At 61.6% G+C, this 27823-nt stretch overlaps 3 protein-coding genes across 4 annotated transcripts in view; 2 read left to right on the top strand and 1 right to left on the bottom strand.

Annotated features, from left to right (window-relative positions):
* The window catches only part of B4GALNT4 (beta-1,4-N-acetyl-galactosaminyltransferase 4), a 33143-nt gene extending 23954 nt beyond the window's left edge, over positions 1 to 9189 (top strand). For both annotated transcript variants that reach the window (XM_032187774.1, XM_032187773.1), the window contains exons 9-20: positions 652 to 718; positions 2344 to 2487; positions 2757 to 2866; positions 3194 to 3294; positions 3540 to 3622; positions 4342 to 5542; positions 6334 to 6641; positions 6939 to 7092; positions 7243 to 7315; positions 7404 to 7557; positions 7869 to 7995; positions 8218 to 9189. In XM_032187774.1, coding sequence (XP_032043665.1) covers positions 652 to 718; positions 2344 to 2487; positions 2757 to 2866; positions 3194 to 3294; positions 3540 to 3622; positions 4342 to 5542; positions 6334 to 6641; positions 6939 to 7092; positions 7243 to 7315; positions 7404 to 7557; positions 7869 to 7995; positions 8218 to 8332 — 2637 coding nt within the window. In that variant the 3' untranslated portion in view covers positions 8333 to 9189. The remainder of the gene's footprint in view (positions 1 to 651; positions 719 to 2343; positions 2488 to 2756; positions 2867 to 3193; positions 3295 to 3539; positions 3623 to 4341; positions 5543 to 6333; positions 6642 to 6938; positions 7093 to 7242; positions 7316 to 7403; positions 7558 to 7868; positions 7996 to 8217) is intronic.
* A 1522-nt stretch (positions 9190 to 10711) lies between these two features.
* Positions 10712 to 19961, top strand: PKP3 (plakophilin 3). Its single transcript, XM_032188880.1, is given in 15 exon segments — positions 10712 to 10831; positions 10834 to 10911; positions 13478 to 13670; positions 14703 to 14779; positions 14987 to 15711; positions 16087 to 16210; positions 16381 to 16585; positions 16823 to 16997; positions 17182 to 17299; positions 17491 to 17658; positions 18011 to 18196; positions 18412 to 18565; positions 18848 to 19040; positions 19420 to 19507; positions 19764 to 19961. Coding segments are annotated over 15 exon segments (2640 nt in total). The 3' UTR covers positions 19800 to 19961.
* A 1503-nt stretch (positions 19962 to 21464) lies between these two features.
* On the bottom strand, positions 21465 to 24059 carry SIGIRR (single Ig and TIR domain containing; the record flags this gene model as incomplete). The annotated part of the gene is made up of 8 exons (XM_032187984.1): positions 21465 to 21667; positions 22000 to 22180; positions 22561 to 22711; positions 22791 to 22893; positions 23008 to 23151; positions 23281 to 23421; positions 23649 to 23779; positions 23860 to 24059. Coding segments are annotated over 8 exons (1254 nt in total), but the record flags the coding sequence as incomplete, so codon positions are not given.
* Between the last annotated feature and the right edge of the window lie 3764 nt (positions 24060 to 27823).

Genomic DNA, 27823 nt, shown 5'->3' with positions numbered 1-27823 from the left:
CTCGTAAGTCAATGCACACTCAACATGCCCCAAATCAGCTTAAGCTGCGCTGAAACGAGTTGTGAAGAAAGCAGCAGGAATTTGCAGTGGGTTGCTTTGTGACCCGCTTTGGTCTGTGCTGGTTTCCTGTGGTGACTGGTGTGGGTTGTGGTCCTCACCACTGGCGTTTCGCAGCCCTGGGGAGAGACAGAGGAAGGAGGATGTGCTTTTGGGGCTCGGGGTATTTTAGGGCTTTGGTCACGGTCTTGATCCTTGACGTTGTCCCTGCCCTGCCAAGGCACTGCCCACGTTTGTGCTGCCCCTGTGATGTTGATGCTAGTAAATAGGCTGCTGCTGAAGCAGAGCTGGATGTGTCCTGCCTGGCCTGGAAGGACCACAAATAACTGGGATATGTGGCAGTCCCAGCCAGGAGGTAGCATGAGATGCTCTGTCCCACCTCTGGGAGCCTCGTTCTTCCCAGCCACCCAAGGAATAAGCCCAGACCACCTTGGGTTAAGGCAGGAGATAGGTCTGGACCTGCGTAGGGTCAGCCCTACCTCTCCTTCCACCCCTGCAGCGTTGGGGCTGGGAACAATGCAGAAGAATTCCCGGGAGCTGAGGGTGGATGAAGACCCATCCTCCCACTGATCCTTCCTGTCCTTCTTTTCCTAGTGGCGAGTTTTCCTTCCCAGCTTGAAGTTTGAGGTGATCGACTCCTCCTACATCTCTCTGTACACAGGTAAGGACCACCCGGGACCTCCCCGGGCACCCCACTGCTCTGCGGCCCTCCCAAAAACAGGATGTTGGAGGTGACACGCCATGGAAACGCAGCTCCCGTGGCTGCTGCACTTCAGCCTCCACCCTCCTAAAGAGATCTGGTTCCTCGGTGAGCAGCTTGGCTCCTCGGCCCGGCCCTGAGTTATGAGGAGCTGTCGTCTGGGTGGGGATGGATGGCAGGGGGGTTAATTAAATCTATCGATCTTCTGCTTCCTGCCCCTTCCCCGGCCTGGCAGCAAGAAAGCTCTTGATAGATGGGTCCTGCACTCACCGTGCTTAAGAGCTGGTCATCAAACATGCCCTCGAAGGTTTTTGATGAGGCCACAGGATGGGCAGCGCACGGGGATCAGCAGGGAGAAGAGGGATGGAGGGGGCTGAGCCGCTGATGCCAGTGCCCAGGAGATGGATGAGGCTGAAATAAATCCCCCCCAGCCACTATCCATCAGTGTTGGCACCCTCCTGCCTCCGAGCTCCCTTTGGAGCCCAGCAGCATCCCAGGGAAAAGCCAAGCCACACGGGAGGTGCCTCTCCTTGGGGTTCCTCCAAAAGATTTTCCCTTTCCTTTGCTCCAGCCTTTTCCAGGGGCTGCAGCCCGACCTTGGTTTGCTGTATGGGGAGCCCTGGGTCTGTTGATCCGAGGCAATGTGTCCCACGTCTCCCCACACTTCCCAGCAAAAAGCAGCGGTTTTGGTTCTGCTGGCTTTGGGACCTGCCTGTTGCCTCGCCGGGCACCCTTGGGTGCTAGAGACAGGTGGCTCTGCGTGGGACCGAGGTGGCCAGAGCACGGTGACCTCCCCTTGGGCGCTCTGGGGGCTGCTTAACAGCCAAGGACAACGTGTCGCATGAAGCCTTAAATAGAAGAAAGGGCACAAACAAGCTCGCTGTGTGTTTACCTGCAGCTTGAAGGGGAACAGCGCTGGTGGCTTAATTCCCGTGTCCTTGGGAGCTGAAGCCTCCGAGTGCTGCCATCCCTGGTGTTTGTGGCGAGCGATGCTGTAATCAGAGCTGGGGCTCCCGGCTGAGATCAGCCGTACCCTGTCCCTTCGTGTCATTAGCTGACGTCAGTAATTATCAGGCTGATTAGTCACAGGGTCTGCAAGCCTGGGAGAGGGCTGAAGGAGCTGGGTTTGCGCTGGTGCAGGCTCCTCAGCTCTGCAGGAGCTGGGAATCGGTAGGATGTGCTGTTCCCAGGGAGGACCACCATCAGTTTGGGGTCGCAGAGCACGTGTGTGTGTGTTTCCTTTTGGGGGCACAAACCTTGTGTCCCTGCTGGGTGAGGGGGGGGACACAGGAACCGGTGCTGAGCAGTGGGGTTCCCCACTCAGCCGGGTTCCCCCCACAGTCACAGGGGGGTCCCCAGGGCTCCCCTCTCCCACACTGTGTCCTGGATGAACAAATGGGGACAGAAGGGGGAATCCCCAATCCCCTGAGCCCTCCAGGTGGGATGAGGGCAGAGGCTGGGATGTGCCACCTTGGAGGATGCTCCCAGCTCCTTAGGGAAGGCGAGATGGTGCTCGGAGGCTGGCTGGAGGGCGAGCCCTGCAGTGGGTGTCCACAGGGTTCAGGCTCTGCCCTCGCTCCCTGCAGACGAGTCGTCCCTGAAGATGAACCACGTGGAGCACATCCCGCAGTCCCTGGCCAGCCACAGCGGGAGCTACCTCTGGGAGGCCCAGCAGGACGAGCATGGTGCTGACATGCTGAAGCCTGACCCCAGGGACACCTTCTTCCTCAGTAAGTGCCTGGGACCGGGTCCGTGCACTGCTCCGTGACTTCTTAGGTCCCTTCCAACCCAAACCATCCTGTGATTCAACGAAAAAGGCAGGACCTGGCTGCCCCAGGTACCTAGAGCATCTTCCCTGCCTTCTGCCCGTCTTGAGGGTGAAGGACAGCTCTGCAGGGGGCAATTTGGGAGGGTCTGGGCTACAAACTGTAACGTGGGAGGGGGCTGCAGGGGTGGAAGAGCACAGGCTGGGGGCTGAGCTGCAGCTGCCTCTCTTCAGCCCCTGCGATAGAGCCGTCCCGAGTGGAGAACGTGCTGGTGCCCTGTGCCTACAGCCCCACCTACGTGGTGAAGGACTTCCCCATCGCCCGCTACCAGGGCCTGCAATTCGTAAGTGTCTCTCCCCGACACCTGCGGGAGGAATGGGGTCACGCTCCCACAGGACACCTGCCAAAGCTCCTGCCCTCGTTTCGAGGTTTGGCTTGGCAGGGCTGTGTCCACCTGGTTAAACTCCAGGAGCTGTCCCCATTGGGAGGGTCAGGCTGAGCTTCCCCCTCTTGACCCGAGGGGGCCCGAAATGAGCACCCCACGGTGTGTTTGTGGTGCTGGGCTGGAGCTGAGGTCTCCTGGCTGTTGGGGTGCCCCCCACCCGTCCCCCACGTCCTCAGAGTGAGCCCACCCTGCGCAGGGGTGACGGCCGTGTGCTCGGCTCCCCAGGTCTACCTCTCCTTCGTGTACCCCAACGACTTCACGCGCCTCACTCACATGGAGACCGAGAACAAGTGCTTCTATCGGGAGTCCCCGCTCTACCTGGAGAAGTAAGTGTCGGGCCGCGACCCCAAACCTTGTCCCCAGCAAAAAGCCACCTCCAGGCTGGCTCCTACCCCATCTCGTGGGCTCCTGGGCTGGGTTTGGGGTCCCAGCTCCCATCCCAGAGCTGGGCTGTGGTTGGGGACGTTCCCCCGTGCACCCGTATGTGTGTGTGCGAGGCAGCACGCACCCGCCCGCCCGCGAGCACCCCTCCCTTATCTGCAGGACCTCATCTTTCATCTCCGTCTCCCAGGTTTGGTTTTTATAAGTACATGAAGATGGATGAGGAAGAGGAGGACCCACGCCAGCGAGCGTTTCTCTTCCTCAGCCCAGACAGTGAGTCATGCCCGCCCGCTGGCAGCTTTCGGGCATCTCTCAGCAGCTTGGCACGGGGCTGAGGACCTGGCATCCTGACCCACCAGCCCACCCGCTGCGAGAGGCAGCATATCGGGATGCCTCCGGTGATGTGCTGCTGCTGGGGGCTCAGGGGCTCACCCTCCCTGCTTTTTGAAGCCACATCTCCCCGGCTGAAAGCAGCTGTGGCTGCAGCATCTGTAAGAGGAGACCGGCGTGGTTTTTCCCCCTCTTGTCCCACAAGCCCACTATTTAATTATCCGATTGCTCTACCTCTTCTCTTCTGTTATTAGCATCACCTGGGCTTGATTCAGCATTGGCTTGATCTCCCCGAGCTGGGACCAGTGTGGACTTTGGGGATGCCCGTGCAGGCAGGGATTCCTGGGGGGAATTAATTTTTTTTTTTTTCAGAGCCTGCCTTGCTCTTGGTGCAGGCTCGGTTTGTTCCCAGGTGAAATGGGAGTAGTGCCAGGATTCGGAGGGGTTAATTAGCCGAGGTTTGGAGGGGTTAATTAGCAGAGTCTCTCACCCCTGTTCTTGGCGTGTATCACTCAGCACCTGCCACCTCAGTCTCCCTCACCTCGGGGCAGTTTTCAGGTTTATCCTCCTTAGGGAGACGAGCTTTGCCTGCTTGTCTTGAGCCATCGTGCTGCAGAATGGCCTGAACCCTCCGGGTATTTACCTCTGGCTTTGCTCCCTAGATTTTCTTGAGGACGATGAGGAGGAGGAGGATGGAGCAGACAGCCCTGAGCCTACCGACCCACCTCCTGAAGCCAAGAAAAACCTCGAGCTGGTAACCAGAGCCAAAAAGAAGGAGATCCTGCCGATCACCAGGGATTATGGGGACGAGCTGGAGTACTACAGCTTTCGCCGCAAACAGGACCAGGCGCAGGATGAGGCGGGCATGGGAAGGTGGAGCGTGCCCCTGGCTACCCCTAGCCCTGCAGCCACCCTCGAGGGTCCCCATGGCTATGGGGCTACAGGACCCATGCAGGAGCGAGTCAACGGGAGGATGCTCCAGTGGCTACCCCAGGAGCCCAGTGAGGGCAAGGAAGATGAACTAGGGCTGCTGGCATCCTCCAAGCATGCTGGGACCCTGAGCCTCCAACCCCACTTCTCTGTTCCCATCTTTGGTGGCAGAGCCAAAACACCAGGTCCCAACAAGCCCGTGGCACCCAAGAAGGACAAAAAAAAACAGAAAACCCAGGAGAAGGTGTACGTGACCAGGCTGCAGATGGGCAAGCGCAAAACCCCTGCCCAGGAGCCTGCCTTCCCCAGCATCTTCCTGTACCCAAAGCCTCTGAAGAAAGTGCACCTTCGCTCCAGGACCCCTCAGAGGCATCCCATCACCTCCAGCAAGCTCCGAGCTGTTCCCGGCCACCGGACCCCTTGGCTCTTGAGCAACATCTCCAAAGAAAGAGACGCGGCCAGGAGGAAGAGCACGTGGATGGGAAGCAGGAGGTGGGAGCGGGTGAACAAATGGGAAGAACTGGGGGCCGAGGGGATCTTCAGCCGGGAGACCCACGAGGACACGACTGCTGCCCTGGGCAGGGTGGCTGCCACCACCGATTACAACTCCTCCGAGGTGGGGACGAGGGTGACATCCTTTCTGAAGATGTCGGAGCTGACGGCGTCCCAGCAGGAGGGAAAGGGCCAGGAGGAGGAGGAAGAGGAGGAGGTTTCGGACTACAGCTACGAGACGGCAGAGCTGCCGCAGAGCTGGCTGGAGGACTCCATCAACTGGCAGAGGACGTTCAGCGTCAGCTCGGTGGACTTCGAGCTCCTGAGATCCGACTGGAACGACCTGCGCTGCAATGTCTCGGGCAACCTGCAGCTGAGCGAGAGCGAGGTGGTCGACGTGGTGGCCCAGTACATGGAGAAGCTCAACGAGAAGAATGGCGGGTAGGGAGGCAGCAGGGGGCAGGAGGGAGGTGTGGGGACCTGCCTTTTTGCCCCCTTTGGCTTTTTGGGACTTGGGGGATCCCAACGTTGGGTTAGAGTCATGGAGGTTGGAAGGGACCTTGGAAGATCATCGGGCCCAACCTCTGGGGAGGGAAAAAGGAGACTAGATGAGATTGCCTGACACCCTTTCTAGTCACATCTTGAAAACCTCCGGTGGTGGGGATGCTACCGTGTTCCTGGGCATGTTGTTCCAGTGAGTGGTTGTTCTCACTGTTTAAAAAAAAAAAAAAAAAAAAAAAAATTGGTTTAAATTGGCTTATATCAAGACAGAACCTCTCCTGGTGCGGCTTGTGCCTGCTGTACCTTGTCTTGATGTGGCTCCTAGGGAAGAGAGAGCCTTGGTCCTCCTTGTAGCTGCCCTTTAAGAACAGGAATATTGTGATGAGGTCCCCCCAGGGTGAACAGACCCAACTCCTCCAGACTTCGCTCGGGTTCTTTAGCCTGAGTAAAAGTCATTGCTCAGCATCCTCTGAGTGCAACCTGCTGGCCCATCTTACAGCCCACCTGTCCAGTCTGTGTCTTGGCAGTTTGTCTAGTAGAAGGCTGTGGGAAACAGCATCAAACGCGTTGCTGAAGCCCAGGTAAACAATACCCACCGCTTCCCACGTGGACAGACACGTTACAGAGTTGTAGAAGGTGTTTAGGTGATAGCAGGTTCAGCCCAGCCCCTCAAGCACGGGGAGCAGAGCTCGTGGAGGTGGTGGCTTCAGCTGCTTCTCCTCTCCCTGCAGCATCTACACCCTTCTGCGGATCGTCAACGTGGAGAAGCGCCGGGACACGGCCCGAGGGAACCGCTACCTGCTGGAGCTGGAGCTGGCGGAGCGGGGCCAGCGCACGGTGCGGCTCTCCGAGTACGTCTATGTGCTCCTGCACCACGGCAAGCAGGACGACAGTGCCGAGACCAACCCTGAGGGGCCGGCCCTGGGGGCCACCGAGCCCCAGCCCAGCGCCTGGAGCGTCTTGTATGGCAAACCCATCCTGTGCCAGCCCCTGCAGCTCAGCTGGAAGCAGGACATCATGGTGCACTTCGTGGTACCTGGTAGGTGACGGCAGGACGTGGCTGGCCCAAGGGTGTGCTGGCAGCCAAGAGGGTATGAACCGTGGCTGTGTTGGGCAGAGGGGTGTAGGGACATCCCCATGACCATGGTAGGGCCGAGCATGTTTTCTGGGGTCTTGGGCAACCACTGAGCAGGGCTGTCTCAGGAGGCCAGGTCCTTAGTGATGCTGAGGTTATCTGGTCTCGTGAGATGGGGTGCTGGTGTGGTTGGGCGTGCTCTTGGGACTTCCAGCGCTGGGATCCCGAGGTCTGAGAGACTTCTGTGGCTGTGCCTGGCAGTGAAGAACCAAGCGCGCTGGGTCCAGCAGTTCATCTCGGACATGGCCGGTCTGTATGAGGCTACAAAGGACGCCAACTTCAACGTCATCCTGGTGGACTTTGACAGCGATGACATGGACGTCGAGAAAGCCCTGCAGGATGCCAAGCTGCCCCGGTAACCTACCCCAAAGACCCCTCAACCCCATCCACGTCCCACCGTGGTCCTCACGAGGCTCACAGGGCCAATCCTCGCTGCTATTCTCAGTCCCTCTCCCTTGTGTCCCCTTCCACCACCAACACTGACTGCCGCGGAATCTCTCCCCAGCTACCAGTACCTGCGGCGCATGGGCAACTTCGAGCGCTCAGCTGGGCTCCAGGCTGGCGTGGACATGGTCGAGGTGAGCTCCCCTTGCTTGTGGCTTCTGGTGGGGGCTTGGGGCTGTCTGTCCACAAGCCTTGTGGCCACGTCTTGTCCCCCTGCTGCAGGACGGGCACAGCATCGTGTTCCTGTGCGACCTGCACATCCACTTCCCTGCCAACATCCTGGACAGCATCCGAAAGCACTGCGTGGAGGGGAAGCTGGCCTACGCGCCCATCGTCATGAGGCTGAGCTGCGGCAGCTCCCCGCGGGAGCCCAACGGTGAGCAGTCCCCTGGGCGGTGCCTCCCGCGTGCCCCAGGATCGCATGGGTTACAGCCGTGCTGGGTGACGTGAGAGGATGAGCGTGGTCTGCTTTGGTGAGACGGGGTTTGGAGCCCAAGGGTGCTCCAAAAGCTGTGGTGTCACCCTGTGAACCACCCACAGCAGGAGGTGGCAGTGATGGGGACAGACCCATGGTGGAAAGGGGTGGCTGAAAGGGGGGTGCTCCCATGGCTGGGGCTCAGCGGGCCGTAGGGAGCACCCCAGGGTGATGGTTTGGCGGGGCGGGGGTCCCGCTGCTCTCCCCCGCAGGTTACTGGGAGGTAAATGGCTTTGGCCTCTTCGGCATCTACAAGTCAGACTTCGACCGCGTCGGAGGGATGAACACGGAGGAGTTCAGGGACCGTTGGGGCGGGGAGGACTGGGAGCTCCTGGACAGGTGAGGATGGGGGCACCGGGACCCCTGAACCCTCCCCTATGGGCATAGCTGGCCTCCGCTCTGCTTTGTGCCCTTCCCATGGGCAGGTTGTGTCACCTGCACCTTGGAGCCACCTCCGAGGAGGTGTTCAGCTTCCCAAGGCCACAACCTGGCTTTGGGGCGCCCCCAGCTGTGTCCGTGCCCTCCTTTTCCCTGAGCGTTTGTCCCTCTGTCCGGCTGCAGGGTCCTTCAGAGCGGGCTGGAGGTGGAGCGCTTACGTCTCAGGAACTTTTACCACTACTACCACTCCAAGCGCGGCATGTGGAACACCCGCAGCAAGAAGCCGCCCAAGGACTAGCGCCCCGAGCCCGGCCTGCAGCTGCCAGGCCCCACCAGAGGTCGGCCACCACCACCGCCACCTGGCTGTCCCCAACCCCTGCCCGTGGCCACCGGTGCTGGCACGGAGGGCACTCGCTGCCACCAGGATCTCTCAACGAACCGCAGTTACTTTGGGGGGGCGATACGGGGAACGGGGGGTGGGTGGGCGAAAGCGGGCTCGTGGTTTTTTTCTTAAGGGTCTAATTTCTTAGTCAGAAACGAATTTATTAACTCATTAGCGCTGGGGCGACGGGCATCCTGCTGTCAGGAGGGGCGAAGCCTCCGGGCTGAGCCCTGGGGCTGTGCTGCGCCGGCGATGCTGGAGGTGAGAAAGAGGTACCCCAGAAAAGAGGTACCCCAAAAAAAAGGTACCAAAAAAAGAGGTACCCAGAAAAGGGTACCCAAAAAAGCGGTACCCAGAAACGCAGTACCCAAGTTCGCAGGCGGTGCCCACTCTGCATCCCCCCCAAAAATGCCAGTGCCAAGCTTCTGCAGGGGGGCTGCCGGAGCAGATACCTTCAGGGTGGGGGTCCAAGGCCAGCGGGATCCCCAGAGGCAGGCTTGGAGGGGAGAAGAGGGCTCGGCTTTGCCCCCACTGCTGTGGGTGGCTGGGGCAGGGGCAGAGCCCCTTCCTGGACCCCCTCAAGCAGGACGAGCTGGCGATGCTTAGGCCCGGGAGGGTGGGCTGTGGGGGGGGGAAAGGGCAGAGCCCGAAGCAGGTATCGGGAGCAGGGGAGAGCAAACAATGTTTCCAAGCTAATTTCTGTGAAATTATGAGGTAGGAAGCTGTTTTCAGGAAGTTCTGTCTGTTGTTTTTTTTTGTTTGTTTGTTTGTTCGTTGTTTTTTTCTTTTTTTTTTTTTTTTTTTTTTTTTCAATTCTTAAAAAATAAAATCAATGTCTTGGCTGGGATTTCCTTCCCTCCCAGCCCCATGTCACCCTGCACCTCGAGGCAGAGCAGGAGGAGGCCAGGTACGGGGTGAGGATCTGCTCTTTTGGGTGGCAACGTGCAGAAAAAGGGGGGAGGAGGAGGAGGAGGCAGCCGGGTGCCTTTGATGCACGCCCGGGCTTGCAGGGAGATTGGGGAGCCTCCACCCCACACCTGGGCTCCACCCGCCCATGCCCCACACAGGGAGCTCACCCCACTGCGGGAGCAGGGGCTAAAAGCAGGCCGTGGGGCATCCTTGCCCCTCGTGGGGGTGATGCAGTGAGGCTGAACACCCCCAGGGAGCTGAAATGTCCCTCAGGTTACCCCAGGATGTGCTGTTGGGGTTGCTCTGCTGCGGGATGAGGGCAGAGGGCAGGCAGCGGGATTTTATCCCCATGATGCCACTCCTCGCCCAGCTGCCCTCGTTTTCGAGCCCTTTTTCAGTGCTTTGTTGTGGGTGAGGGCTCTGCCTGCTGCACCAGGAGGTGGCCTCAGGGCTGAGAAGTCCCAGGTGGGGCAGGCGGCCACGCCGACCCCAAAATTTGTGGGCAGCATGATCCCCAAAGCCACTTTTCCTTAGGCACAACTTTTCCAGCCGTCAGAGCGGGCAGTGCTCCCGCTGGAGCTGCTGCTACCAGCGCTGTCACCGCTCACCCTGCTGGGGACACTGAGCCTCTCCGATGTCAGCTTTGGTAGGGCAGGGGAACCCCAAATGACAGCGGGGCTGGGGCAGTTTCCCTCTTTTTGAGGAGCAAGAGGGAGAGGCGTTTGCTGAGTGGCTCGCCCTGCCCCGGGGGAGTGCTGGATTTGGGCTTGTTGGGTCCTGCGGGATGGGGGGGGGAGACAGAGATGAGCACCAGCCCCAAGCCTGTGGCCCAGCAGCTCTCTATAGGGCCGGCTGTGGGGCTGAGCACAGGGGTGGTGGTGGGCAAAGGGGGCTGGCGAGCACTGGGTGCAGTGTGGAGCCGCGGCTCCGGCGCTGGTGGGAGAGATGGCCCCGAAACTGGTTTGGCTCGTTTGGAACGCTCCCTTTCGGCTTATCTGGGCTTCAAAGGGCTCCTGCTCAATCCCACACATGCAAACACACTCCCCGGGAGCCTCTAGGGCAGGGGGGAGCCCCTTGTCCCAAAAGCTGTGTCCCCCTCCTCTGCTTCTGCTCCCTCTTGTCCTCTTTGGAAGCCCCTTGTTGCACCCATGGGTGCCCTGTGCTGGGCAGGGGGCTCAATGGCCCACATTGGGCAGGACGCCTTAGCCAAAGGGGCATGGTGGTGGGGCCCCAAAGGGCTTTTGGGACCACGGTGGAGGTGACTGGGACCGAGGGACCCGCGGAACCCCACTGATGGCGAGTCGCAGAGCCACCGAGAGCCGGAGCCTCGTCATGAGCCCCAAAAGCACAAACTTGGCTGTGAGGCAAGCGGGTTTTTGAGCGCACATGCAAAACAACGGTGAAGAGACTGGTTGGGTAAGCTCCCGGGGCGGGCCCTGCCGCGGCCCCACACCCGCCACGGCGCAGACGGCAACGCCGACCCCGCAGCGGGGTGCTCGGCTCCCCCGAAAGCACCCGGAGGGGCGCGCGCCTGGCCGGGAGGGAGGATGCTGCAGGGCACCGGCCCTCCGGGGCCACCCAACAAGGTACGTGCCCGCTGCTCTCGCACGTGTGTGGCTGTCCCCACTGCGGGTTGTCATTGCGTTGAGGGGCTGTGGGTCCCACAGGGATGAGCTGGTGGCATCAGCCACCCTTTGGCATCCCCACAGCCAGCTTGTCCAGGTGGCAAGGGGCAGCTCGTGCTGGATGATGGGTCCGTCAGCGGCCAGCTCCTGGCCGGCTTTGGCCAAGCAGCTTTTCTGTCCCTCCCTAAATGTCCTCATGCCTTGGTGTCCCCGCTGTCAAAGGGACACCGCGGGCAGGGTGGCCCACGTGCGCTGCGGTGCCGCCAGCCACTCCCTGCCTGAACCGCTGGTGGCACCGGCAGCCACAGGCTCCCTGGGGACCTGCTTTTGGGGACAGGCACCCAGTGGGGCTTGAGGGGACAACCTGCCCCCGGGCACGGAGGTCTCACGGGGGGACATGGCATTAGTCGTGGCACAGAGGAGAGGACGGGGGTGCCTCCAGGGTGCAAGCCAGCTGCTGCTTTGGTGTGTCCACAGAGTTTTTTCATCCCTACGTCGCTCCAGCTGTGGCCACATCTTGGTTCTGCTCCAAATAGGAACGCTGCGCCGATGTGCTGCTGGTTTTCTTTCTAAGTGCCCCATCCTGAATTATTTTGTGGGATTTTAGAGCCCCGGCTGCCCACTTTGAGGGTGCAGAGGCATTGCCTGGGGGTTGTCCCCGAGTCCCTCGGAGCCTGGCATGGGGCCGCGAGCAAGCAGCAACTTGCATGGGGAGCGAACCGCCTGCTCCCAGGGCGGGGGGGATGTGATTCATGCGGGCTGGGAGCGCCCTGCCGAGCTCTGCTAACTTGGTGTACCCGTGGGGGTGGCACGAGGTGGGCACGGAGCTGGGAATGGGGTCTCCTTAGGGCTGCAGACCCCGAAAAGGAAGGATCAGGTGTAATCCCCAAACTTATGAAGCTCCCCAGGGAGATATGGAGAGGCGGGGGGAGTCATCAGTCCCGGGGCACGGTGCTGCGGTGGCCCTGGGGTTTTGGGGTTTGCAGCCACCAGCACCAGGGACCACATCAAAGCAGAGGACAGGCTGCCTGGCCATAAAACGCTCTCCCGCCCAGAATAAGCCGCTGCTCCTGCTGACGGCGGCACATTCCTCCCTGCTCTTTTCCCCCTCCTACCGAAGCACAAAAGCTGCCGTCTGGAGCTGTCATCGCTGGGTGTTGCAAGCCCTGGCCAGCTCACCAGCTGCCAAACCCCAAGACGCTGCTGCCAGGCGGGGCAGGAACGGGTGACGCTGAGCACCAAAGCCACCGCGGACACCGCTCCAACCCCGTCCCGAGGCTGAGGACGTACACAGCTCAGTTCATGAGTGTGCGGCTCAGGGAAAGAACTTGGGCAGAGGGGAAAGCCGTGGTTTACGGCCTGGCACGAGACAAAGCCGTGGGGATTTCGGGAGCGTGCTGGGCTGGGGAAAAGCAGGCGTGCCCCCCAAGCTGGGGTCGGCCAGGGTGGCTGGGTGGGTGGGGTGAGTCTAATTAGTGCCTGTGCACGGCAGCAGCTGAGTCACCCCACATTCATTGCCTCCATGTGCACAGCCACCAGCCCGGCGGCGCTGAGCTGCCCCCTTTGTTGTTATATTTATTATTATTATTGTTGTTTAATTCCCCAGCTGATTTGAAAAGCAAAGCAGGGAGAGCCTGGCCCCTAATTACTGCCCCCTGTGGAGCCCCCTGGTGGGCCAGCCCTGCGCCCCAGCTGGGGTGGGGGGCATTTGGGGCGCGAGGGTCGGCGTTAAGGGGCTTCCTGGGACCTGGGGCTCTCCGAGGAGATGGCACGTGGAGGTCTGAGGCTCACTGGTGGGACTGACCAGGGCTACAAGGAGGCTATCTGGTGGTCCAGAACCCTTCTGAGCCGCCCCATGTGTGTCTGGGGCTCTCCAGGGGGGTTGCCTGGGGTTCTGGGACGGACTGGAGAGGCCATGGGGTGGTGCAGGTCTCACTGCTGGGTCTGTGCTGGGGTCTAGGGCTCAGCAGAGAGACCACACAAAGGTCTGGGTCAACAGGGAGGCTGCCCAGGGGTCGGGGTCTCCCTGAGGGTCGGCTGGCAGGACCACGTAGGGGTCCACATCTCACTGCTGGCTCAATGCAGGGGTCTGGGGCTTAATGGGGAGCTCCGGGGCTTACTGGTAGGGTAGCTGCTGAGGCTCTGGGGCTTAATGGGGAGCCTGCCAAGGGAGTCATGGTAGCCTGAGGCACGTCCTCCCCCAAACCCCTTTGGGGCAGCCTCCACACCCCTTACACTCTTGTCACCGTGAGGCCACCCCTTGGCACCTCCACCTGTGGGCACCTCTCTGGGGTCCTGATGGTGGCGGGGGGCTCGCGGCCACCTTGTCCTAAGCAGGGACGAGCGGCGGCCGCCGAGGCGTGGCGGCGGCGGGGCGGGCCGGGTGCCTCCCTACGGCTCAGGGAAGGCCCCGCCGCCGCCCTGCCGTGCTCACCTGCGTAGTAGGGCGGCCCCGCTCGCCTCGGCCCCGCTCGCCGCCACCGCCACCATGCAGGAGACGAACAACTTCTTGCTCTCGGCCCTGCAGCCCGAGGCCGGCGTCTGCTCGCTGGCTTTGCCCTCCGACCGGCAGCTGGATGGCCGAGGCCGGGAGGCAGCCGAGGCCCAGAGGCTGCGCAGCGCCCGCGTCCAGGAGCAGGTCCGCATCCGAATGCTGCTGCGGGGGCAGGCGGCCGCCGCGCACCCCGAGGCCGCCGTGCTCGACCAGGTCGACGGCAGAGGTGGGAGACCGCCAGGTGGCTTTTTTAAAATATTATTATTATTATTTTGGAGGAGGGTGGGGGGTTCCCCTTTTCCCGTGCCCACACCTGCCCCACACCCTGGAGCAAAGAGGGTGAAGCCTGGGCTGGTTTCCCCCCGTGCCTCAGTTTCCCCCCACCCCGAGGGAAGCAGGGGTCCCGCGCCCCGCTTTGTGCTCCCTGGGGATTGCGGGCTGTGCCTTCCCCGTCCCTGGGTTTTCAGCGGCGTCTCGCCTTGCTGGCTGGGCTCCAAGCACCTCCATTTAACGTCTGAGCTCCTGGCCTCCGCCCTGTTGCTTCTCCCCATTGTGCCCTGGGCTGCGCCGCGGCGAGGGGAGAGCCCCAGTGGCACCCCTGGGCTCCCCGAGGCTGGGTGTGGGTGCGGGTCACGCTCCCGTTGTGGCCGTAGTGCTGGCGGGGTCTCCCTGTCCTCCTCCCTCGTGCCCCATCCCTGGGACTGGCTTTTGGGGGCTCCCAGCTCTTGCCTTGCTCACCCCCCAAGCCCCAAAGCTGTCCCCGTTCCGACACCTGGTGGCACCCACGCCACAGCACCGCTGCTGACGGCCACCCGGTGGGCTGTGGTGGCACGGCTCTGCCTCCCGCAGCAGGAGGCCATGACTAAGCGTCCCGGCCGGGGCACGGCAGGCTTCTCTGAGCGCAAATCCCAGCTCGGGTAAGGCCAAGGGGAGCCGTGCTGAGCCACCGTGTCCCTGCCAAGGTAGCAATTACTCCTCTCGCCGTCGGGGCACGATGAAAGGAAGGGAGGCCGTGGGAGGCGCGCTGTCTCCACGGCCTCTTCCTGCTCTCCGTGGCTGGAAGGCAGGCACATCCCCAGTCCTCCGACTTGCTCATCCCTCTTGCCACTGCTCTGGCACTACCACAGCTCCCAACGGGGCTCTGCTACTCTTAGAGCAGCAGGGTTAGGGTGCAGTATCGGTCCCAGACTGCCCAAATGCCTCCCTGCTTGCTTGGATGTGTGCGCGCCCCTCACCGCCTCCACCCTCCATCCCGCAGGCGGTCACTATGGCACGACCCTGCGCCCGTCCTTCAGCTCCCGCTCCCAGAGCAATGGCTTGGACTCCAAAAGCTCGGTACGTACTGGGGGGCTCGCCATTCGCCCCTGCACTGGGACCCATCTCCCAGTCAGCCGGGGATGCCCAGCCTCTAGCTGTAGCTTTTCTAGTTGAAACTTAGCACCAAGGGGGCTCTTGGCTCTGTTCTTCCCTCTGCTCTTGGTGGGGATGGAGGGGACAGGCTCAGGGCCGTCGTCCCTTAACCCTGTGCTCCCTGCCCTGCAGATGTATCAGTCAATGGCCAAGAAAGATTTTGGCACACTCAAGGGCAGCAGCTGGTCCTCGCGGTCAGCGGTGGACCTCACGCCGCACAAACGCATGGCGACCATCAGCAACGGGGGCATAGCGAAGGGCCGGGCCTACGGCACCGGCTACGCCATGTCGCAGGCCGCCAACACCTCCCCGCGGCCCAGCTCCTTCCACGAGCGCAACTACCGGGCTCGGCAGAGCTTCGACACACTGTCGCTGCGCTCCCTGCGGCTGGCTGACGGGCCGCTGCCGCCCACCGCCGCGGACGACCGCTACAGCGTCATCTCGGATCAGCTGGACCCCATGGGCCACCGCTCCCTCTACAAAAGCCAAGGCAACGGCGGCTTCACCCGCTCCTACACCTTCGAGAGGCAGATGAGCGCTGGCTCCAACGCCAAGAGCTCCTCCGACTGGCTGGATGGCGCCGAGGTGCCCCAGAGCCGCACCATCCGGGCACCAGCCATGCGCACGCTGCAGCGCTTCCAGAGCAACAACCGCTCCCGGCTCAGCACCAGCTCCTTTGGCAGCATCCAGCCGTCCTCGCAGGCGGGCATCGGGGGCTCCTACATGGGCATGGTGGAGCACAGCTCCCGCGCGCCCTCCGTGCGCAGCCTGGCTGAGTCCAGCCACCACCTTCAGGACCAGCGCGGCATGGAGATGTACAACGGGCACAGCACGCTGCTCACCCAGCAGTCGGGAGGGTGAGTGCCAAGCAGATGGGTCCTTTGTGTCCTCTTTAGGCACTCGGCTGGTTCAGGGCAAAACCCTCCAGCCCTCCTGGCATCGCCTTGCTGCGAGGGAAGCAGGAGAGGTGAGGTGGTTGGTAGGATTCAGCCCCATAGCGAGGTACCATGGTGCGGGGCGGCCTCTAAGTGCCTTTATCTCCTCTGCGTGCCTTTATCTCCTGCCAGCAGCCCATCCTGAGATGTGAGGGTGGGAAGATGCTCATTCAGCCATAGGAAGGAGTGTGATGGGTTGGCTGATCTTGGAGATGTGGGATATGGTGGGGAGCAGAGGTAGAAGACCCTCGGGGGATGCCCTGCCTGGGCTCTTCCTCATCTGCCTGTGGCTTCCAGGTTCGACGACATCGACCTGCCCTCCGCGGTGAAATACCTGATAGCCACTGACCCCAACCTGCAGGTCCTGGGTGCTGCCTACCTCCAGCACAAATGCTACAGCGACAGCAACGCCAAGAAGCAGGTGGGCACCTGCGAGCCAAAGGGGACAGGGCTGTCCTTGCTTCCATCAGGTCCCCTGCTCCTCTCTGCTGCCGTGGGGCGCTCCTGGAGGGGTGATGGAGGTGGACGGAGCCCCAGACCCCAAGCAAAAGGGGCTTGGCCTCTCAACCCATCTGGCCTCTCTCCTCGCAGGCCCGCAGCCTCCAGGCCATGCCCAAGCTGGTGAAGCTCTTCAACAGCCCCAACCAGGAGGTGCAGCGCCACGCCACCGGCGCCATGCGCAACCTCATCTACGACAACGCCGAGAACAAGCTGGCGCTGGTGGAGGAGAACGGCATCTACGAGCTCATGAGGACGCTGCGGGAGCCCGACGACGAGCTCCGCAAGAACGTCACAGGTCAGAGATGGCCACGGGGGCAGGCAGGGGTCCTCCTGGCATGGAGGTGGGTCTGGTCCACCCCCGCCTTGGTGGGGACAACTTCTTTGGGTGAGCTCTGGGTGGTGTCCCCAGCCGCGAGCTGTCCTGTTGCTGTGCCTGGCTGTGGGTGGCCGGTGTGAGCCCCGGGGAGGTGGGTCAGGGTGGGCATGCTCTCCAGCCGTCCCCAGGTCTGAGGATCCCCTCTCCTCTGCGCAGGGATCCTGTGGAATCTCTCCTCCAGTGACAACCTGAAGGATCGCCTGGCCCGGGACACGCTGGAGCAGCTCACAGACCTCGTCCTGGTCCCCCTCTCTGGGCTGGGTGGCTCGGGTGTCATCCAGCAGAACCCCTCTGAGGCAGAGATCTTCTACAACTCCACGGGCTTCCTCAGGTACCTGCTCCACTCCTGCTGAGGGTAAAGATCCCTAGGGCTTGTTTCTGAGGCACTGGTGCATCAAGGCAAAGCATTGTCAGCCCTGTGGCTTTAGCTGCTTCCCTGCAGAGTTGGGGCACCAGGAGGTGGTGGTCAGGGGAAGGCCCCTTCTTGCTGTGATGGATCCCTGTTCCCCCCGCAGGAATCTCAGCTCCGCCAGCCAGCAGACCCGGCAGAAGATGCGCGAGTGCCACGGGCTGGTAGATTCCATGATCCACTACGTGAACAGCTCCCTGGAGGTGGGCAAGTCGGAGGACAAGGTGAGCCCCGGGATTTGCTCTGGGTATGTCCAAGCTTACCGGGCACAGCGGGGCGCTGCCAGCCTTGGTGCCATTGGTGTGACTCTGGCCGTGGATCCCAGTAGGGACCCCCTGTGACTGCCCCCCAGGGAATGTGCCCACGCTCTGTGCTCTCCAGGACTGACCCCTCCGTGCCCTGTTTCTCTCCCCAGAGCGTGGAGAATGCAGTCTGCGTCCTGCGAAACCTCTCCTACCGCCTGTACGACGAGATGCCCCCCTCCTCCCTCCAGCGCCTGGAGGGCCACCGCAGGAACAACGGTGGCACCATGACGGGGGAGCTGGTGGGCTGCTTCAGCCCCCAGAGCAAGAAAGCACGTGAGGTCAGCGGCAGGGAGAGGGTGATTTTGGGGAGGGGGTGGCCCTTTTTGTGCCGTGCCAGCTGCATCATCCGGGGCAGGGAAGCAGCTGGTGGATGTGATGACAGCGGGGCGGAGGTGGACGCTGGCCTTGGCTGCTGGGTGGGACAGGCGGGTGAGCTCAGCAGAGGGTGAATCAGATGGCACTCGCATGTGGCAACGGGTGCCAGCCCTCCCCACGCCGAAGGGTGTGACCTGCCAGGTCCCTGTCAGGTCCTGGAGGTGCCCGTGCACACGGGGAATGCCAAGGGCAAGGGGCACTGTGGAGGGGACACCCCTCTAGGTCTAACACTGCACCCCGTCCCCATCCCCGCAGCACTACCTGAACGCGGACATCGTCACCTTCACAGAGGTCTCCAAGGACCCCAAGGGCATGGAGTGGCTCTGGAACCCGCAGATCGTGGGCATCTACAACCGGCTGCTGCAGCGCTGCGAGCTCAACAAGCACACGACCGAGGCGGCCTCGGGTGCCCTGCAGAACATCACTGCTGGGGACCGCAGGGTGAGGATGTGTGAGGGGAACATCCCCTGGGCTTGTCCCATCTCGCTGGGCTGTTCCTGCTGGCCACTGGGGGGATGTGGCCACCACGCTCCTCGCCAGCCCGGTCATCTGGCCACGTTGGGCAAGGACAGGAGGAGGAGGAATGGGGTGGGAAGAGGAGGTGGGTGCCTGGTGGTCCTAACGGGTGCCTCCACCGCGTGTTTTTGCCCCCGCAGTGGGCGGGCGTGCTGAGCCGGCTGGCCCTGGAGCAGGAGCGCATCCTGAACCCCGTCCTGGACCGCGTGCGCACCGCCGACCACCACCAGCTGCGCTCGCTGACGGGGCTCATCCGCAACCTGTCCCGCCACGCGCGCAACAAGGACGAGATGTGTGAGTGCCAGGGAGGGCCGGGCAGGGCCGGGGCTGGACGCTCTCCACCCTTTTTGATCCTCTGTTTGGCCTCTGGTTACCTGCGGGCGTGTCTCAGCACCTTCCTGCCTGCTGAGCTCACAGTTAGAGGCAGGCAGAGTGCTGGCATGCGATGTGTCCTCCCTGTTCCCTGTTCCCCGAACGTCTCCTGTGTGCTCTGCTCTGCCTCAGCCCCGCCATCTTGCTTGATTTGTCCTTGTCGCATCTCCCCCGGGGCTCTGACGTGATGCCTTTGCCCCCCAGCAACCAAGGTGGTCAGCCACTTGATTGAGAAGCTGCCGGGGAGCGTTGGGGACAAGGCACCTCCTGCTGACGTTATCGTGAACATCATCGCCGTGCTCAACAACCTGGTGGTGGAGAGCCCCATGGCGGCCCGCGACATCGTCTACTTCGATGGCCTCAGGAAGCTCTTCTACATCAAGAAGAGAAGGGACAGGTGGGAGCTCCCTGCCTGCCCCTCTCTCCCAGAGTGGACCTGGGGTCCTGTCCTGCTCTCCTCCTTCTTCCCCTGCTCCAGCGAGGTGGACGAGGCTCACAACCAGCCTCCCTTCCCTTCCCCTGGTGTTGGGAATCCCCAGACAGCACAGAGCGGCCTCGAGGCTGGCCTCCAGCCCTTTATAGCCTCCTCGGGACACCCCATGATGGGGTTGCCCATTGCTGCAGCCACCCAGCCCGTCGTGGCGGCCCCCAGCCTGTAGTCTTCTGCCTCTTTCCCCCAAATCCTTGGCCCTCCTGGGGTGGTATCCGTGGGCTGGTGGGCATCACCCCATGCCTGGTGGCACCCAAAAACTCATTGCAGCCTCTCTCTGCTCCAGCTCGGACAACGAGAAGTCCTCCAGAGCGGCGGCCAGCCTCCTGGGCAACATGTGGCAGTACACCAAGCTCCACCGGGACTTCAAGGTGGTACGTACCTCCCTCCTGCGGGGTCCTGGAGCAGGGCCCCGGGGTGGAACCCAAAGGAGCCAGGGCCAGGGGCTTCGCCCTGGAAAACTGAGCCACCCAGATGCATCCGGGCACACGGCTCGCTCGGCCTCTCTGCCTTTGCCTCCTGAAGAGGTGGGGACATCCCCACGGCATCGTCCCCTTGGTGGCAGGCGCCTAGAGGAGCGGGGACAGCGGTGTCCCTGCGGCGTGTGACGGGTGGCCTGTTCTCTTGCAGAAGGGGTACCGGAAGGAGGACTTCCTCAGCCTGTAAGGACAAACCCTGAGAGAAGGGACTGCACAGCCCTCGCTCTCCCTGCTGGGACGCTCCTCGCTGCCTCCTGTGTCCTGGGGAAGCTGCTCGCCACAGGACCCTGCTGCGTAGCGTAGTCCCCGGCTGCTCCTTGCACCCCTTGTGCCTGCAACCCCTCTGCTGGGCGCCCTGTCCCTGGGCTGGAGACGCAGGTGCTGCCAAGCCCCCGCCCTCCTTCCTGCGCCAATTCAAGCTCCTCTCGTGGCTTGGCCGAGGAGCAGAAGCTCTGGCGAGGCTCCTGCAAAGCAGTGGTGGTGGCGAGGGGGGCTTTTGAGGGAGTTTCTTTTCCAGCTCCCCCCCACTAATAGGGTCGAGCTCCCCAAATCGCAGCGTGCCAAGTGGCTGTGCCACTGGTCCAGCCCTGGCTGCACGGGGACGGGGCTTTGCACAACGCAGGGAGCCTGGGGAGGGGGCAAGGTGGCTGCTGTTGGCTCCCCAGATTTTCCAAGGAGCTGGGACCGGCTTCAGTGCTGTGGTTCTCAGTCCTCCCTCTGCTGGGGGCTCCACCTGGAGCTGTGCCTGAGGCTGCCTGTGCCCCTGCTGCAGGAAGATGGGCTGTCCCCATCCCTGCACCCCACAGGGACCATTTGGGGCACTGCTGCTGCTCTGTTAAGGGGTTGGGGTTGGGGCTGGTGCTGCGTAAGCAGGATCCAGGCAGGGCCAGGCAGCTCGTGTTTGCTGGGCGGCGTCTCTCTATGGGGTGGGGAGATGCCCTTGGTGCCCAGCGCGGGCTGGCGCCAGCGTGGGTCCAAAGCTCACTTTGCAGAGGCAGAGGCCGGGTTGGGGCGTGCGGGGAAGGGCTGGGGGTCGCTTGGGTCTGCCAGGGGGGTTGGGGCTGGTAGGGGGAGCCCTGCGCTTGGGGTGTGCCGCGCGCCCTGTCTGGGAAACGGGGTAGAGTATAGGTACAGGGGTGGGGGGCAGGCAAGGGGGGGGAGAGCAGGCAGCGCTGCCAGGAGGGGCTGCAGCAGCCCCCGATGCGGCTGTTCTGGCACGCCTGGGCCCAGCGAGGTCCAGGGGATCCGTTTATCTCCCCAGCTCTCCGTGTACAAGCTCCCCGAGCACTGTGTATCCCCGAAATAAAGGCCTTGAACAACAGCCCTGCGCCTGCTGGAGGGGAGGAGAGGGCCTGCGGGGTGCTGGCGTGGGGGAGCTTGGCCCTGCGGTGCCATCACGCTCATCCTCTTTGGGACACCAGTGTCACCCGTGTCCCTGCAGACAGACCAGGGTTGCTCCAAGCAGCAGCGTTTTATTGCCACTGGGATTCGGGTGCTGCAGCCGGCGGTGCTGCGGCTGCTCCCAGTGGTTTTCCAGCCCAGGCCACGGGGGGCGTGAAGGGAAAAGGGACAGAAGTGCACGCTGCTTCTTGGAGGGCATCGTCAATCCCCAAATTTGTCCGTTAGGTGGGAAAAATGTCCCTTCCACTCATGGCAAGGGAGGGGGACCCAGCACCCAGGGGTGCCCACGCCCTGCGGTGCTTTTCAAGCAGGGAACTCTTGCCAGAAGGAGCCAGCTCCTCTCTTCCCAGTGCTGGTCCAGCCACCGCGTTTGGGATCCTCCAGCTGTGACCTGGCTCCGTGCAGTCCTGCGGAGCAGGGGGGTCACCCCGTTTCCCCGTCGTGGCCCTGCTCAGATGTCATCCTCCGTCACCAGGCAGTAGAAGTCCGTGCGGGCGCCGTAGTTGCGCGAGCCCAGGTCCGAGATGTCGATCTCGGCTCTGTGCCCATCCCTCTGCTGCGCGTCCTCCGGCGGGCCGGCGGCCAAAGCTGCGGGCACCCCGAGGCTGCTGACGTGGGGAGGTGGGAGTCCTCTGAAAAGGCATCCACGGAGGCCTGGAAGGAGTTGGGGAGAGGGGTTAGGTGTCGGGGAAGGGGCTCAAGCCAACCTTACCACTACAGCAGTGTAAATGTAGCCCAAAGGGGCAAGCTGTGAGGCTGGCCCCACTCTGAGCAGCCCCTCTGCCCCCCCAACCCACTGGCACTGGCTCAAAAGGATCCTTCATGGCCCTGCCAATAAAATTAACACCTCTGTACCCCAGGGCTAGCAAACTTCTGCCCTTGTGCATCGCACAGAGGGACAGCAGGCAGGTGACCCCTAGCATGTGTCTCCCCGTCCCCAGCACATCTGTCCCCCGTGGGAGAGGAGGTGGAGGACACGAACCTACCTGCACCCAGGTCTCCATCGGGGTGGGGGTCCCCACGGCTGTCCAGGTAGCTGCTGTGCAGGATCAGCATGGGGTCCTTGTCCTCCTGCAGCTGGGTCTGCGGGTCCCCCATGGTCCCCTGGAAGGACACCTTGCGGGGCAGGGCCAGGCACAGCTCTTTCCAGAAGTCCGACGACGGGGTCTGCGCGGGGTAAGAAGGGACCCGGTTGAATTAGGACTGCAGCAAAGCCCAGCCCAGCCCAGCCTGTGTGGGGCTGTGGCAGGCTCTGTGGGGCTCGGCTCTCTCTCTCTCTAGAGCTGGGAGCTCAGCCCAGGTGAGAGCTGTGCTCCCGGCATGGCAGCGTGCCCGCATGGCGGCAGACAAACCGGCCCAACCTGCTGCATGCAGCTCATGGCCCGGCCCTGAGACGTGAGCAGCAACAGCAGCACGGGGACAAAGCTTTGCTGCTTCGGCTGGGGGACGCCCCGGAGCAGGACAGGGCTCCTGAGCGCTGAGCGTACACAAAATGGGGCACTTTTATACAAAACAGGGGTGCTGGCAGGGTGGGACCTCGCTCTTACCATGGAGCCAGCACGCCACACCAGCAAGGTCACCAGGTTCCTGTGCTGCTTCAGCAGGCTGATGGCAGGGTGCGTGATCTCCCGGTACTGGCTCTCAAAGACGATGAAGATGGGTTTCTTGGAGAGCTCCAGCAACCTCCAAAGGCCTTCCCTGTGAGTCAGGAGTGGGGCAGAAGGGTGAGGGCCCACCGGCTCCTCTTCCCCAGGAGCTGACAGGAGCAGGTTCGTACCTGAAGCTGCTGTTGCACCAGTCTTGCTCCAGATAGGCCACGGAGAGGACTACGATGAGGCGCCGGCACCGACTTACGTTCATGATCAGGTCGGCTGATGGCTCTGTGAGAGAGACAAGCAGCTCAGCCCTTCCCCTGTCCCCTCTTGGTTTCCAAGCCCAGGTGTCCCTCTGCCCGACCCCATAGAGGGCTGGGTGGGCATCAGCTGGGTGTCTACCAGCGTTGGGCAGGATGTTCTGCTCGTCCAGGAAGAGCTTGTAGCCGTAGCGGTTCTCCAGCTGTGGCTTCACGATGAAGTGGACGAACTTGCGGTCATCCGGGGCGGTGGCGTGGGACACGTAGGCATCATACAGCTTCCCGTCTGGGGAGGCAGTGACCATGGGGAAAAGGGGAGCCTACCTTGGGGTGGGAGCTTTGCACATTGCTGAGCCCCTTGCCCAGGGGAGGCTTGTCCTAAGGGGGGGCACCATGTCCTCTACACCCTTCTCACCGTTTATCTCCAGCTCGCCATAATGGTTCCTGTACCAGAGGAGCACGCTCAGGCGGCACCTGATGTAGAGCCCCGCCAGCAGCACCAGGAGGGCCAGGACCAGGAGGGCTGCCAGCACTGCACTCACGTGCCCCGCGGCCTCTGCAAGGATGGGGAAGGGGACGGTGAGCAGTCAGTGGCTCCAGATGCAGGCTTCTGGGTTTAATGTATGGTGCTCTGCACCCCAACGTGCAGCCATGCCCCCAGTGCCTGCTTTGTGATACCCACGGGGCCGCTGTGGCCACCCTCCGTGACCACGCTCCTCGTGGGTGTCCCTTCTTTGTCCCCTGCCCTGTCCCCACCAGAACTTGGTCCCCGTGTGCCCCTACCCTCTCGCCGCAGGGTGAAGGTGGCCGTGGCATTGCTGACCCAGCAGGCAAACACCCCGAAGTCAGCGTCATGCGTGAGGTTGACCTGCAGGACGGTGGCGAGGAGGTGCTCCGAGGCATTTTGGCCAAACCTGGAGAGAGAAGGAGCTCCCGTGGGTTGGGCAACCCAGACAGACAGGCAGACAGACGTACCCTGGGGCAGGCTCCTTACCAAGTGGTGTCTTGGCTGCTCTCGCTGCCCAGCCACTGCCCGTCTTTGGTCCAGGAGGGGACAGGCTCGCAGTGCTCGGTGGCTGCCCAGCGCACGGTGCAGTTCAGGGCTATCCGGCTCCCCCGTGCCAGCACCAGCGTCTCGTTGGCAGCAGGTGCAAGAAGTTCAGGAGGCATGCTGCAAAGGGCTGGGGGCACAGTGGGAAGGGGGTTTCAGAGGGGAAAGCCATCAGGGATACACCTTCCAGCAGCGTGGAAAGCATGACAGCCCCGTAGCCAGCCCAGCTCCCCCAGAAAAACAAGCTCAGCCGCCGGGGTCTGGCAGCAAGCACTGATTGCAGCTGCGCTGCAGCAGGCTGGGCCGGTTTTTGGGGCTTGGACAGCCCCTCACCCACCCCCGGAGCAACAAGCAGGACCTCCGCCATGCCCAAGGAGCACAGGGTCCTCCCCAGCTGAAAATATGTGAAATGTTTCATTTTGCAGCCTACCTGCCATGGTCAGGAGCGATCAGCTGCTGGCATTGCTGGCGGGCCACCCACGGCAGGAGGGCCCCCGCGGCGTGCCGTCTGCCGGGGGGGGCAAAGTTCTCCTGTCGCTGCCACCACTGCCGCGGGGTGGACTGGGGCTGGGAGAGATGAGAAAATGTTCCGTGAGCACTGGGTGCTCTTTCCTGGGTTGGCACAACGCTGGGCAAGTGCCCTATTCCCCCTCTGCAGCAGTCTGGGGTCACGGGGTGGTGGGTGCCACCATGGGGCGAAGCCAAAGCACAGCCACTAAGTCACCTGCTCTGCCTGCACAGTGCTAACTCACAGCCTGCAAATTCCTGGTCAGGAGGCGATTAATGACCAACTAAGGGCTGTGGGGCATTAAAAACATGGCTTTGGGACAATGTTCCACCAGCTAAAACCAGCCAGAGGCCACGATCTGAACACAGCCACTCGTCAGGGTGTGCAAGCGGGGGACCCTCCTCCATGCCGCGCGACTTGGCCACGGTGCTGCTTCCAGCCCAAGGTGCCCATTGAGAATGCAAATTAAGCCACGGGGTGGTTTATTTATAGTAGCACGGGCTCCCTATCTCGTGAGCTTTCATACCGTTGAGCTAATCTAAATGGGTGCAGTGCTCCCAGACACGTTAGGAGGCTTGGTGCGGTGCTGCCCCGTGGCCATGCCCGGGGAGAGGCACAGCCACACAACGTGCCCTGTGTGTTTAGGGTCTTGGGGACCAGCCCCCGGCTGGCATCGCACGACCAGAAGCTGCAATCGACCCAGGGGAAGAAGGGGGACCAGGGAGGACACCCCACACCCTGCTATAGCTTGCAGAGGCACCAGGAGCAAACGGTGAAGCAGAGCCTGGCGGTGGGGCTGGGCTCCTCTGTCCCCAGACGCCCACAGAGCCCCCAGTGCGGGTGTTGTGCCTGCCGGGGCTGATGTGGGAATAGCAAGGATGTCACGTTGCCGGTGTTTCTGCCAGGCAGTGCGACCGTAAACACACCCAGCATAACTGCTGGGGCCAGCAGGGGTAAAAATCCTTCTTGGCTACCTCTTTGCCCTGGCCCTTCACCACTCAAACTGGTTTTGGAACGATGAAACCCAGTTTGTCCCTGGAGAAGCCATGCTGGGACGCTGCTGGGAGTGGGGACGGAGGCACCTTGCTTCCCTTTGGCACAGAGGCCCTGGTGCCAGGTGAAGTTGGGGATCAAGGTACACAGGAAACGCTTGAGCAGCTGAACAATACCTGAAATATTAACTGGGTGTCTCCGTGATTAACTGGGTTTCTCCATGATAGAAGAGCAGGGGCTGGAGATGAGCCCCCCTCCCCTACCTGGCTGTATTGGGGTGCCATGGGGTTTTCCCTGCCTGGTGGGATGCTCAGCCTGCACTTCGTCCTGCCCAGATAGGTCACTCTCACATCGTTTCATCACTGCAAATATTAAGTCCCATCAAAATGTGGGCTTGCCAGAGAGCTGAGGGAAGCCCTCAATGCCCCCCTAGTCCCATGGGGAGGCACAGCTGGGGTTCCTTTGTTCTGGGGCCCAAAATGAGTGCCCAGAGGGCAGCTCAGTGTAGGGCTGGAGGAGGAGCACAGGGCAACGTGTAGCACGCTCCCGTTTCCTACGTCTTGGGACAAGGAACAGGCCGAATTTGTAGCAATCTGAGCTCGATGGTTGGGCTGTGGCATCCCCCCAGAGCAAAGCCATGGAGAGAGCAAAACGAGCAGGGAGGCATGGCAGCAGAGGAGCAAGCAGCAGGGATGGAAGCTGTCTGGGGAGCCAGAGGAGAGCGGTGGGGCTTGCAGAGAGAGGACAAGACCCTACAGACCCTGTCCGAGACGACCTTGACGCGGAAAGGGAAGCAGCGGAGAGCTGCATTTACCTTCAGGAGCTTCCTCAGGCTGCGGGCTCCCTGCCAGCTGCCTCCCTCCTGCGCCGCTTGAGCCGACTGGACCTGCCGGACCAGTGCTTGGTGGAGTATTTTTTTCTCCTTTTTTTTTTTTTTAAATTTATTATTTTCCCCCCTCCCCGGTTCAGCCCGTGCCCTTTGCTGGGTTCCCCTGCCGCCCCAATCGCTGGGCGCCAGGCCTGCAGGAGGAGTTGGCCGTCCCTCCCTCCCTCCCTCCCGCTGCTCCACCTCCACCTGAACCTGTTGGAGAAAAAAAAAAAAACAAAAAAACTTTGGCATTATGGGAGGGGAAAAAAAGACAGGAAAAAAAAAAAAAGGAGGGAGAAAAAAGGAGAAGGAAGGCAAACCGTGCACCCTGCCAGCTGAGCAGCCCCCGGGGAGTTGGGTGCATGCAGGAGGAAATTCCCTCCAGCTCCCTGTGGCTGGAAAAGCCAGTGGAGGCGTTGGGATGAGGCAAAACCTGCACCCACCGGTAACACCAGCTCCCCAGGCCACAGAGGGGAGGTCACAGGTACTGACTTGATGCCCAGGGTGCATTTTGGGGACAGGGTTTGCTGAGCACCCAGAAACTCGGTGCTTTGGGGCTCCGTCAAGGTGAGGTACTGATGGCGGGGCGCAGACATGGCCAGGAGGGTGGCAGCTTTGCCCGAAGGATCTCTGCAGGACCAAGTGGGTAATGTGGGGTCAGCTTGCAGTGGGGAACCAGGGCTGGGTGAGACGTGGCTGCTGATGAGCAGCAGGTGACAGCTGTGATGTGTCCCAAGGAGGTAAATACTAGAGCTGCAGCACGCCCAGGCACGGGTTATGTTCATAGCTGTGGTGATATTTGGTGCAGTGAATGACCACTGTAAGGACATCGTGGTCCTTACCTGCTGCCTGAGAACCTGGCTGTGCCTGAGAGCACCAAAATCAGAGTCTTCAGTGAGGTCATCACACAGTTTGTGGCTGAAAAGGGAAGAAAAGCGCCTGTTTCTTCTTGAAACACCCTGCTCCAGTGGAGTGTGATGGTGGTGGGAGTGGTAAGAACTGCCGGGTGTCTCTCACCGCAGGACTTTTCTAGAAATAAATTAATACAGCGACCACCAGGCAGCATTGCGGCACGAGAAGGGCAGAAACTGGGGACAGTTCTGGCTTCTGGGGGATTTTGGTGGGACGGCTGTGTGGTAGGGATGCGCAGAGGCAGGAAGATGTAGGGAGAGGGTGTCATGGCTCCAGTGCTTCACCTTCTGGTTGTTCTTTTTTTCTATGTTTTAAGTTTTTTTTTTTTTTGTTTTTTTTTTTTTTTTTAAATTTTCCTTTCAAAATGCATATATAGCTTTTTTTTTTTTTTTTTTTTTTTAAATTAAATTTTACTTATTTATTTTTTAAAAGGCTTTTCTAGGGTCTTCTGCACAGGTGGCCCGCCGTTGCTCTACCCCCAGCGCAGCTCCTTCTGTCTGCAGCTCATCAGATAGCCGTTGAAAAAAAATAAAATTGTTAAAAACTATGAAAAAAAAAATCCCAAATCCCTCCCGCACAGGTCAGTGTGTTCCCCCCCGTTTCCATGGCAACCGCCCGCCGGCAAT

Source organism: Aythya fuligula, chromosome 5 (genome assembly GCF_009819795.1).
Source record: "Aythya fuligula isolate bAytFul2 chromosome 5, bAytFul2.pri, whole genome shotgun sequence".
NCBI classification, from domain to species: domain Eukaryota; kingdom Metazoa; phylum Chordata; class Aves; order Anseriformes; family Anatidae; genus Aythya; species Aythya fuligula.
This window is presented reverse-complemented; position numbering and strand designations above follow the sequence as displayed.